At 36.4% G+C, this 13,284-nt stretch overlaps 1 protein-coding gene across 29 annotated transcripts in view; it reads right to left on the minus strand.

Moving 5' to 3' along the window:
• NRXN1 (neurexin 1) overlaps positions 1-13,284 on the minus strand; it is a 1,358,646-nt gene that overhangs the window by 81,493 nt on the left and 1,263,869 nt on the right. The window contains exon 1 of one of the 29 annotated variants that reach the window (XM_031957202.1): positions 1,779-2,121. The exons of the other annotated variants lie outside the window; for them this stretch is intronic. Coding sequence (XP_031813062.1) covers positions 1,779-1,811 — 33 coding nt within the window. The 5' untranslated portion in view covers positions 1,812-2,121. Of the gene's footprint in view, positions 1-1,778; positions 2,122-13,284 lie in introns of those variants that run through there. 29 annotated transcript variants of the gene reach the window in all.

A 13,284-nucleotide genomic window follows, 5' to 3' on the forward strand; every position in this document is an offset into this window, starting at 1 on the left:
AAGGAAAGGGAAATGCCATTCTAAAAACTCTAGAATTCTAGAAATACTAGAAAATTACTATTCTAGAAATTAACCTATATTAAAAGCCAGAAGTGAAAGATGAATAACAGAATCACAGGAAATTTATAACATTTTAGATAATGAAAACATTTAGGGAAAAAAGGTTAGGAAACCTTACATCTTTACAAGCTATCAACCAAGTAAGGCAAAGACAACTGAGTTTTGATATTCAAATCCACAAATGCTAGAAACAGAGCCACTATTATCTGTCATCCATATTTATATTTCAGTGTCTCAAAAAGCAATATAGCTTTAAATTCTATTCCACACATAACGTTTCAAAAATCTGACATCGTGAAAAAAGCATCACGTTCATTATTGCTCATAATTTGGCAAAGCAAGTCAAATTCATAGAATTTCCCCTCCTCAATTCCAATTACCTCTCAACAAATTTAAAAGAAAACAGGTTGTCACAATAGCCTTTGAAGTCTGTCTTCTAATCCAAAGAAAAGGTATACCTAGTTTTTTTTTTCTCTTAGAAGTGAAGTTACAGCTATCATTGCTATTAAGCCCCCATCACCTCTCCTCTCCATGCTTTCCTTTCCTCCTCCCCTCCCCAGCCCATCCATCTGCTCCTCCCCCACCTATTGTCTCTCTCTACTCACTGTCATAGCATGCTTGTCCCATCTGGTAATACTCTTGGCTTCTGCCAGCATAATCCCCAAGGGCCATGAAAATGTTAAAATGCCAAGCCATTTTTGCTCTTAGAAACAAGAATAAGGACTAGCAAGAAGGCTATCAAACCGTTCACCAAACAACTCATATACACACAGAAAAAGACACGTATATATGTATTTTTTTTCCTCCCATAAACACAGAACTGTTTTAGAAGAAGTACACTCTAAAAGACTAACTTGGAGGATTTTTAAAATCCCATGTTTGGTAGGTTTAAAAAATTCAGGTCTTGATTTCACATCTGAAATAAGCAAGGAAATATACTTCTTTTAAAGCACCACCACCACCACCCAAATACTGCCATCCTCACACATATGTAAATGACTTTCTCCTCCCCCACCCAGTGATCGGAATTAAGGCTAAGAATTCAATCAACACGAAATAATTTCATTTGTTAATCAAATGTTGTCATTTACTGTTAAGACATTTTCTTTTCCACCACACATGCATTTAACTCACAGACATCCCAGCTACAAATTCTCCAAGAAAACCCCAATGTGCCATAAAAGCATGCATGGTCAGGATCTAAGCATCTCCAAACAAAAGCATCACTATGCCATTACAACACAGCAGCCAGGCAAGTAATGGAAGCAGCCTTTATTCATGCTTTTACTTGGGTCAACTCAACACACATATACGTATATACACACTTATTATTTACACATGTATAAGATATAAAGATAAAATCTTGTTGCTGTTGCCAAAAGCATGCTGAAGAACCTCGGATGCTCACAAAAGCAGCAAATGAAAAAAATAAAAGCAATCATGCCCAGGGTTTAAAGAGTAATTTTCTTTGAAAAACAATTAATTTTCAAAAGCTTTTCTAGATTTCACATCTAGCGTGCATAAATTTGATCTTAATTTTAATGCCATGCAATCTCCAAGGAGATATAGCCTTTCACATTTAAAAATTCGTTTTAGTAATTGGTCCAAATGACTTTTGGTATTATTATTATTATTGTTCTTAGACTAATGGTTTTTTAAACCCTGCATGCTGCAGTGCTAAGTCTGTGCTCGGTATCGGCTGTGATAGAAGAAGCTACCTGCGAGGTTTCACAGTGCCATCTCATATCCATGTCTGTCTGGCTACCCTGCGTGCTTAGAGCTTTTTTCTTAATTCTTAATGGAAATCCTAGGAAATTTAGTCCATCCTCTGAAATCAATACTGGTGACAGGAGAGCTCCCTGACTCAGTGGGAGATCAGGATGATAAATTGCCTGCGCATCAGCCTGGCCTATCAGTGCCCTGCACACAGATGGGCGAGAAAAGACACAGAAAAGGCTCCAACTGTCACGTGTCACCGAGGAGCCAATGGCGCCCGCGCTGCTGCAGGAAAAGGGACGCTGCAGTTGCTTCTGCAGAAGAGGAGGGATGCTCCATGCACGACCGGCCACCTCCCCCTAGCGCGTGCCCGCGCGCGCACGCTCGCGGCCCCACCCTTCGGCTCTCCGCTCGCCCGCCCGGACCCTCCCTCTCCCTCCCCGCCCCGCTCCGCTTCGCTGCAGGTGCCCCAACGGCCGGGAGCTCCCCGGGCTAAGACTGAGATTTCAGGGGAGGACCCTACTCAGTCCACGCCTCTCTCCCTTACCCAATCCCATTTACTAAGAGTTTTAAAAAGAAAACCACCAAAACTCAACTTGACTCTCCCATCCAATATGATCCGTGCAAGAGGGAGACGGATTTTAAATATCCCAACCTTTTAAACTCTTCAGTTGACACTGTGTTTGGGTCTACTATTAAATTAGCGATCTTAAACTCTGCAATTAGCATGCAAGCCCTCTTAACAGAACCGCCTCAAAGCCTTATAATTGTAATTATAATTTTATTTCCAAGTTAATGAATGACATTTTTTGTATGCCATGTTTATAATGAGTATTTTTATGGGATGATTTTGTAAAGGCAATTAGGCAGCATTAAGAAATACATTATTATGGTCTTTTGCCAATTAGAGCTGTTCCTTAAAAAAAAAAAAATTAAGCCCTAATAAAACCTGTTATTTTACATAAGGTTTAAAAATACAAACAAATAAACTATGTCTAGTCCCCTCTCCCAAAAGCTGATGGTTAGATGTGTTATCCTGTGATTGCAACATATATCTATCTGCTATCTTTATTCTGAAAGTTACAATAATTCTTTCATAAACAGAGGCTGCACATCTGGAATACCATATGGAAACCTACCCCAACGTGCATCTGCTTCCATTGATCATACTGTAACAACAGCTACAACTCACAGTTGTTTAAGGTAGGGCGATCATATCCCTTCATCCCTTCTGACAAAGAAGGTTACATACAACAATACCATGATGCTTTCAAGTAACTTAGCTAATAGTGTAAAAATGCCACTCTAAAGTCTGCAAAAGGAAGATTCCTCTCTGAAAAATATATTTGTGGAACCTACTAGTCTCTGCTCCTTATTATTTCATGTTTTGCCTAGTTTGAGTGAGATTCTGAAACTTCAAGAATTAATATTACCAAGTGTCAATCTTTTCTTTCAAGGAGCCCTTTCACTCACTCAAGTCTATTTAGAATAATGAATCAGAGAACAAAGGCAAGTTGGTATCCTGTCATCATTAAATTACCAGCAAGCTTTAGTAGAGTGCTTTGAAATTCTGAAGCTCACATTATCTTGGCAATTATTATTTTAACAAAATCCTAAACCAGAGCTCCCTTTCAATCATTTTACAAGTTTATATACATAGGAAAATGGGAGGAGGGGAGAGAGGAGAAAAGACAAGGTAGGGAAGTGTGATCTATAATAATTCACACAAATACTTGTTGATTGACTTGCTATAGGAAACCTAGTTGCTCAGAACCACAAGTTGCTCACCAGACCACCATTAAGGCATCATTATCTCCTGGCAGTTTCCCCTAACTAAGACCATGTAGTTTTTAGGAAAGTGATTCTTACACTTTGATTGTGTAAGGACCCCTTTTTTTTAATGTAGAAAAGTTGCAGTCTTTCAAAACATAGTAAATGTATTATTTGGGAATATGGATGATTACAAAAACTCCATATTGCTTCAAAAGTACTTCCTACTTCAACCTTTCCGGATTCCCCTATACATGTATGTGCTCTTTCTTCTCAAATTCTATTGTAGCTACTTTCCTGTTGTATTTTCCTCAGTGAAATTGCTATTGTCTCTTTGAAAACAATTCATTTCTTTTTGTGAGTGTCTGTCCTTGACTAGCTTGTTGAATAATAGACAGACAGACCATTTGTTTTCTAAGTTCCTAAGGCTGTGCTAAGGACTGATATTGCAGTCCTCAAGGAGCTTACAATCTAATGGATGAAGACAATAAATAAAAAGGAGCTAGAAAGGGGTGGGTGGAGGGTCATCACCCTTGTATACCATCGTATCCGAAACTATATGGTCTTGAGATGGTCAGGAAGTATCATAGAGACCTGGGTGCCAGAAAGATAATGTAAACCTTCAACTGTCAGAGCCTGAGGATCTGAGAGTTAGAGTCCAAGGTTCTGGTGAGGAAGAGGTAAAGGTCATAGTCCTGACAGAGAAGACATTGGGTGGAGATATATAGAAGAGTTGTAAAGACCTAAGTCTTAGCAAAATTCAGTGCCTTGTACATAAAATGGACCTTAAAATCATTTAATGATTATGATGGAATTTCAAGGGACCTTGATAAACTGCCCAATTCAACACATACCAAAAAAAGAAAAAAAGTTCCTTTTACAATACACAAAAATGTTCCTACAAACTTGTTCAAATTGACTTGAGTTCACATTTTGAACTTATGCAGTAATTTCCTTTTGACTTTTTTTTTTAAAGTGTGTGGTACGTTTATTTAACCTAATAAGACTGGAGATTACATTAACCCTCAAAGAACTCTAAAAATCTGTCCCTTAAAAATCTTTTTACCTTTGAAAAGATGAATTTGGGGCTTAGGGGTTATCTTTAAGAACACATCTTTTACACAGAAGTCAATTGTGGACTCTTGGAAAATTATGGGTGTGTAAACAAATCAGCCTAGCCTCTGATAAATACCTGTTTTCCTTCGAAATTCAGTTCAGATGCTGCTTCCTCCATGGGACTTTTCTTGATTTCTCCTTGGCTGCTAAAGCCTGCTACCTCCCTTACCTTGCATTGATGGATTTTTTTTTTTTTTTGCATATACTTTTCTATTTATGTGTTATCTCCTTATGCAGATAGTTGGTGCTTTTATGCTGCTTGATATAAAGTTTTGCCTATGTCTTTGCATTCCCAGCAAGAATCACACAATGTAACCTGTATTTTATAAATGCTTATTGATGATGGAATGTTTGCCCTCAGTTCTTTGGTTTGTGACAGTTGTACAGTTTGTACAACCTGATGCTACTCAACACTGCCCTTTTTTTTCAGGTAACCTAACAGAATTCAGGGAGACAACATATGTGTGTTAAGTAGCTGTATAATATATACAACTATTCAATGAAAGGTAGTTTGGCAAGAAATGCACTGGCATTGGGAGGTATGGAGGAAAGTGATTTGAATCTTGAAGGAAATTGGGAATTCTGAGAAAGAGATGGAGAGGAGAGACTATTTTCTAGGGACAGCCAAAGCACAGGCAGCCTGATGAGAGATGAGAGTACTGAATATGAGGAATAGTGAATAGGGCAGAGTGTGTGGAGGCGAATAATATATAAGACTATAAAGTTAGGTAAAGGACAGATTGTGAAGATTCTTAAACACTACCCAAAGCAATTTATATTTGATCTTAGAGATACTAGGGAGCCATGGGAATTTATTAAAGTTTTGGGTGAGAGGAGTTCTACAGTGTACCACATGGTCAGATCTGGGCTTTCAGGAAATCACTTTGTCAGTCAATGCGCATTAAGTGCCTACTATGAGCCAGGCATTGTACTAAATGCTGAGGATACAAAGAAGAGTAGAACACATCCCCCGCCTTTGAACTAGCAAGTATACAGAGGCTCCATTAGAGTGAACAAAGACTATGGCAATGTTCCAGGCAACTGGCAATGAGGCTCTAAATTATAGTGGTGGCTGTGTGAGTAGAGAAAACAAGATATAAAAAAGAGATACTGATGGAGACGAAATTTGGCAATTGATTGCTTGGGTGATGTTAGTGAGAATGAAGGGTTGAATGTGACACTGAGGTTGTAGGAAGGATGCTGATGTCCTGGATAGAAATAGAGAAAGATGAGAGTGCTTTGGGGAAAAGATAATGAGTTCTGTTTGGACATTTCTGTCCAAGAGGCAGTACATGAAACAGGAGTGAGACTAAGGAGGAAGACTACAGGGGATAATGAGTACTCAGACAGGTTTAGCTGCATGGTTGACATGGTCCCATCCCCTACTTCTAAGGCTACCCTAGCAAGCATGTTTTTCTAATGAACTGTCAAGGTTGGGACACCCTAGAATTTCAAATTCAGGCATACCTTGGTCCTTATTTGGTTTAGGGGAAAATTCCAGTTATATGAAAGACCATGGCTTTTGGCTGCACTGAAACAATCTTATAAAAGGAGGTAATATGATAGGAAGAGAGATCCAAAAGGGATTTGGAAATGTAATATGTGACTTCTGCCACTTATTAACTGTGTGATCCTGGACAGGTTGCTTTATTTCTCTGTAAAACAAAGGTAATCATGTTTATCCTACAGCCTGCCCTAGGGTGATTGTAAGGATCAAATGAAATAATGTACAGAATGTTATATACAAATGAATTGTCACTGAATAAATCATCTGCTGAAAGATAGCATAATAGGGATGCAATAAGCATTTATTAAGCACCAGACATTTATAAGACACTCCTCTGAAAATGAGAGTTCAAAGACAAGGAAGAAAAACTAGCCCTAGCTTTAAATTTTACTTGCATTCTACTGGGAATTTAGTATATAAATGCAAGACAATTAGAAGGAAGAAAACAAGAAAAACGTGAAAAGTTTTCTGTAAAAAGTGGAACCTCAACTGAGCCTTGGAAGGAGAAGGCTTCTAAGAGGTAGAAAGGAGGAAGCAGTGCATTCTAGTTGTGGAGAACAGGCTTTACAAAAGCAATAATAATAAAAGGAATAATACATATGGAGATAACAGCACAATAGACTCATTTTGTTGGAATGTGGAGAATATGAAAGTAAATAATATCAAATGAATCTGGAGTGAAAAATTCCTTGGAGTCAAGCACTGCCTCATTTATGTGTTTCTAATATCAGTGACTAGAATAGTTCCTGACACATAATAAGTACTTAATAAATACTTATTAACTTATTTGAAAAGTAAAGTGAAGTCAGATTATGAAGGATATTAAATGACAATCTGAAAAGTTATTTTATTGTCTTGTACTACATGCATTAGGGAATCATGTAAAATTCTTGACCAGGGAGTTACATGATCAGACTTCTGCTTTAGGAAGATTTTTGTATAAAGGAAGAATTGGAGGTGGCAGAAAGTAAATGTAGGGGAGCCCAATTAGAAGGTAAATATAGTAGCACAGTTGAGAGGGGAATCATGACCTGAAATAGGCTAGTATCTCTTGGAGTGATAAGAACAGATATGAAATAGATCATGAAAGTGGAATCTAAATACCTTGATAAAGAATACATTTGCTATAGTGAGGGGAGGGAGAGAAAGAATGTGGATGAGATTTGGAAAGATGACTATGGTTCTGAATCTGAGTAACTAGAAGGATGGTAGAGACCTGAGAACTAAGAGAGAAATTTTGAGCAGGGATGATTTTAGGAGGAAACACAATATATATTCTCTTTGGGCCAAGTTTAGATGGTAACTGAATATTCAGGCTGAGAGATGTATGGCAAGCAGATGATGGGATTGGAATTCAAGAGACTAAGACAGATATACAGATTTAAGAATCAATATGGTATAGTGATTTAATGGCTAACTCTGATTCAAATACTGCCTCTAATACATATAAGCTAGGAAATCATGGGCAAGCTACTTGCCTCTCAGTGGCCCCACCTAAGCCTAGAGATGATAGACAAAATGCAAATTTGCATTGCCAGAGCTAGTTTTTATATCCAGGGTTTTCCAAACTGATGAAATCATAAATCTTTGTTGGGAGAGGGGGAGGGAATTGGCAAATCATTTGCATATATATAATATTTGACATCTAAGTGATAATTAAAAGAAGAGGTTTCAGAATAGATGAGGTTTAATGGTAAAGGAATAATTTTTTCAGGGCTATAATTTTAATAGAAGTTGTAGACTCCTTAAAATTATGACTCCTTCCCTAAAGAGTCAAAAACACAGAATTTAATGCACAGTGGATAGAACATTGGATTTGGCGTCATGACAATATGAGTTCAAATCCAGGCTTAGCCATGTATCAACTGTGTGATCAGGACAAGTCCACAATTTGCTCTCTCTAAAATGGCAGTAAGGATCTACCTACCAGGGTTATTGTGAAGATCAAATGAAATAATATATAAATGCTAACTATTGTTATCATTTAGTCTTCATTTCAGAGTTGACCAGGATCTCTCAGAGTTCAATCCAATCTTGAAGAAGAGTTTCCATTTCACTGTATGCCACTAGGGGTCAAACATCCTCTGCTTGGGAGTCCTCCATTGAGGAGGAATTTGCTTCTCCCAAGGTATCCCATTTTACTTTTGTAGATTTTTGGAAAAAATACAGGAAAAAAATACCTGATATTCATATTAATCTTGCTACGTTGTTCAGTGAATGGAGTAACATGTCTGGAGTGAGAAAGATTTGACTTCGAATCTAGGTTCAGACATTTATTAGCTGTGTGGCCCTGGGCAAGTGACTTAACTCTGATTCAGTTTCTTCATATGTAGAATGAACTGGAAAAGGAAATGGCAAATCACTCCAGTTTCTCAACCCAAAAAACTCCAAAAGGGATCACAAAGAATCAGACTAAAAATGACTAAAAAACAAAAACTTGTAGACAAGCTGAGGAACTCTTTTACCCAAATAGTTAATATCTCTACCCTCAAGTATATATTAGGAGATTTTCCAGAAGTAATTCTAGATGGGGGCAATGAACCAAAAAAAGAGAAAATAACCTTTTGAGGTCAGCCTCAGGATTAGATCCATTCAATATGATCTCCAAATTTTCAGGAGCCATGTGTCACAGATTACATATAGTTACATATATTTTTCATTAAGGTTCCTAAATGGTCTTATTTGCAGCTTCCACCCATTGTTTCTATGATCTCTTGGCATTAAGTAGAACAAGTACCTTTGTAGCAGCCTATTGTTTTTGTTTTTCTATATTTCTCTTGATGTGGAAAGAATGTGGATGAGATTTGGAAAGATCACTATGGTTCTGAATCTGAGTAACTAGAATGATGATAGAGACCTGAGAACTAAGAGAGAAATTTTGAGTAGGGATGATTTTAGGAGGAAACACAATATATATTCTCTTTTGGCCAAGTTTAGATAACTAAAATACTAAGATAACTAAATAATTTTCATTGACTTTTTAGTCCACATCTGTAAAGTTTTAAGAAAGTTAGAAGTATAAAAAGAAGAAACATATAGATGAATTGTTAGAAGGAAATTATTTGCATTAACAAAGGATTCTTTAAGTCACAAAAAGCTTCCTTTCTAGTTGTACAAAAACAGATTCTCTAAGTATATTTAAGGTGATTTTTTTGTTTGTTTCAAAATAAAAATCAATTTACAGACAACTTGAACATATCTATTGAATAATGCAAAGCACACCTGTATTCAATCAGGTTTATATCTGATTTGGTCCCCTAGTATCTTATTTCGCTTCTAGATTTTCCATACAAAAATCACTGTTTCCTGTATTGACATCTCATTGAAAGAAATATCTTTCAAAGTAGCAGCTTTATTATAGCATGCTGACCCGTCTGAGAAATCTCAAAACAAGGATATTCAGGTGTAATTTCAGTGTTTTACAATGCTCAGTAGAGATCAAACACTCTTTCTACTTTATGGATACTGTAGACAGGGAACACAGAATTTAGACTTGATGTCAAGAAAAATTTCCTAGCAAGCAAGGTTATCCAGAAGTGCCATAAGCAGTCTCTGAACATAGTAGATTTCCCCTTTACTGGTAGTGTTGAACCAGAGGTTGTATTGCCCATGCTGTAAAAGGGAGTTATTTTCTGGGTTTGAAATGGGCAAAATATGTGCTGAAATCACTTTCAATCCTACAGTTCTCTGGGGACAATATACATAGAAATTGTAGGAATAAAGTATAGAAATTGGCCTTAGGAAGACTTGAAATCAAATTTTATCTCAGATATTTCCTAGCTGTATGACCCTAAGGAAGTAACTTAACCTCTGCCTGTCCCAGGTTCCTTGTCTGCAAAATGGCAAAAAGTAATAAAAATAAATAATAATTAATTTTAAAAACCTACTTCCAAGAGTTGTTTTGAGAATCAAATGAGATAATAATTATTCCTATTTCTCTAAAGTGTGGTTTCTTTAAATGAATGATCTGATAAGATAATTTCCATCAAAGTGTTGGTAAGAATATAAAGGTATACATCTAAGGGTCACTTTATTTGCATTTTGAGGAGATCCCCCGAGAGGATAATGCTTTACAAATGTTAACAGTAAATAACAATCTATCAAAAGGAAATCATTTCTCCAAGCTGTATGAAGGAAAGAGCCACAGACCTTTGTTAGTATGGAATCAGGCCTAAGTTCCTGTACTGCCCTGCTTTGTCCAGCAACCGAGACATGGAGATTTCAAATATTTCTGTCAATTGTAGTCGATTTGTCATGTTTCTCCCCCTTCTCCAGACAAAGCTAACTTCCTCATGACTTTTACGGTCAGTGAAACCCAGCTCAAAAACAAGCCCAATTGGGAGCCTTTGACTTTGACTCAGCTTTGAGTCAAAATAACACTTGGTCATCAGCATAATATTGATGAAATAATAGTCTTTAAAAAAAAAAAAAAGATCACTTTTTTGGTTTATGAATACCACATAAATTATTATTCTTCCTAGAATTTTTTTTTTTTAATTTTTGCTGGAGGAAACTTCAGAAATCATCTTATCTAAACCTTCCTAATCTCCCAGGTGAGAGCTGGACAAATAAAATAGTCTGACACAAGTACCATTTCTTCTACAAAAGTTAATCAGTTGTCCCTTTTGGATTCCAGGGACAGATTTTTCAGGGACGTTGTAAATTTAAATGGGGAAAAATTGACATATTTATTTCCATTAACCTTTAACTGAATTTTAGCATTTCTTTCAATTATGAATTTAAAAAAATAAATTTTGAGAAGTATTCAGTAGACTTCATCAATCTACCAAAATGATCTCTACACTGAAAGGATTAAAAGTTCCTGTGTCTAGTATTTCTATTCTATGGATGAATGTGGTTTTGGTTAGTCTTGGGGTCTTGGTCATTAAGTCCAACCTCTTAATGGACAGATGATTTCATGAAATTTAAAGACAATAAAAAATTATGTTCTATACTAACTTTCCACAATGACCAAAATTTGTCCCCACCATGAGAATCTTTCCTTTGAGTTAAAAAAGTGTAGACCTCAATTAAAATGTTATGAGATTTTGACTTCCATTTGTTTATCCGTTAATAATTAATTGATTTCTTAATTATTATTCATTAATCAGACTTGCATGAAGCACCTGGAGGTTCCTATGGGAATGGTATACAGCTGCAGAAGAATAGGGAAAGGTAAGGATAGATGAGAGCACTAAATTAGGTATACCTGGGCAATCTGACTAGAATGAGGATTAGGTGGCTGAGGACAAGAGATTAGAAAAAAATGTTCTTTCCTCCTCAACTCACCAAATTTAACTTCTCAAATTCCTTGCTGGAAGTAGAATGTTAACTCATTTAGGGAAGAATCTATCTTTTAGAAGGGAGGAAATTGAAGCAGTAAGGGATAAGGGCATGACAGTTTTACACCTTATTTTGACATAAGCAGGGGTTTATGTCAAAATAATATATCTGAACTGATTATAATGATAAGAAATTATTAACAACATCAAGGAAAGCCAGTAGTTTCTGGAATAATGAAGAAAAGTAGAAAACAAATTTCAGTTCTTTGTGATTCCTAAGTATATGAATACCTAATTATTTTCAGGGATATAATCTGCTTGCTAATTTAGGAGCTTTATCATTCAGATTAGGGAGAAACTCCTCTAAAGAGAGATTTTAAATTTAGCATTTCAAATTTCCCTTTTGTCTCTCTTATCTTTCCTTTTTCTTTTTAGTCTGGGTTTATAATTTCATCTATACCTGGAGCTTCCTGCTTGGGAAGTGGCTGTCTTTCTAGAGTTAACAGGCTAAAGAGCAGCCTGAAGCACTCATGTGTGGTTAAATGATTTATTTGAGTCACACATCCAGTGCCTGTTAGAGACTAAAGGGACTTAAACTCCTGGTATTTGTGGCTCAGGGTGCCTTTTAATACTATTCCCAGTGGCTTCTTTTCACTTTCTTTTCTGTTTTACTTCAAAAATAGCAAGTTGGAGGTAGGAAAATAAATGTAAAGCTCTCAATCTATATACTCAGTTTTAAAACTTTACAATCTAAGTCTACACATTTACTAAAAAGGCCATGCCTTTGTAATAGGTGGCTCAGTGGATGGAGTTCCAGGCCTGGAATCAGGAAGACTTCTCTTTGTGAGTTCAAATAGTCTCAGACAATTACTAGCTGTGTGATGATGGCCAAGTTACTTGACTCTGTTTGCCTCAGTTTCCTCATCTGTAAAATGAGCTAGAGAAGGAAATGGCAAACTATTCCTGTATCTCTGCCAAGAAAACCTCAAATGCAGTCATGAAGAATGAAATATGACTAAAAATGTTATGCTAAAATTCCCTTTTAATGTTGTGACCCAGTTTCTCCAATTGTCCTATTTTGTTATTCTGCCTTAGGTTATAACCTTTCCCTCTTAATGTTTGAGATAAAGGTTTTATAGACATTCCTTCTTAATGTTTGACAAGATAAAGGTTTATCCATTTTAGATGTTATTAGAATATCAGTAACCTCCCTCCATTAGGTTATCCCCACCTAGCCTCCATTATGTCTTTGTTCTTGTTATTCTATAAAAAGCTCGCTGTCCTGATGCTCAGGGCTAGACTAGACTATCATCTCAAAAAGTCTAACTCTGAGATCAACCATGGATCTATTGGTCCCAGTATTTCTCTGCATTTAATAAACTTAAATTGGTCTCTAAGCTCTGTCTTTCTTAGTTTCTTCGGCATTACAAAAACGACTGAATAACAAGTCTTAGTGGTATTCCTAGAGGTACAAAGATGAAAAATGGCAAAAAACCTAGCCTTTGCCTTCAGGGAGCTTAAAACTTAGGGTTATTATATATGTACCAAAAAAAGTACAAGATATATTGTGAGAAGTGTCCAGATTAATTATAATGCTATAAGGAAATTTGAGGAGGGATAGATGGCTTTGAACTGAAGGTAAGTGACTTTTCTTGGGTCATAAAGCTAATGGGTTTTGATGTCTAGAATCTAGTCTTTTAACTCCCAAGCCCCAAAGCACTGAACCTTATAGGAAAAATTATTTTGTTTATGGACTTTTGGCTCTAATCCAAAGGGATGAGAAACCATAAATATGCAAATACTGCTGTCTTTTAGCCAAAGAGAATGACACAA

This window comes from Sarcophilus harrisii, chromosome 2 (assembly GCF_902635505.1).
Source record: "Sarcophilus harrisii chromosome 2, mSarHar1.11, whole genome shotgun sequence".
Taxonomy (NCBI): domain Eukaryota; kingdom Metazoa; phylum Chordata; class Mammalia; order Dasyuromorphia; family Dasyuridae; genus Sarcophilus; species Sarcophilus harrisii.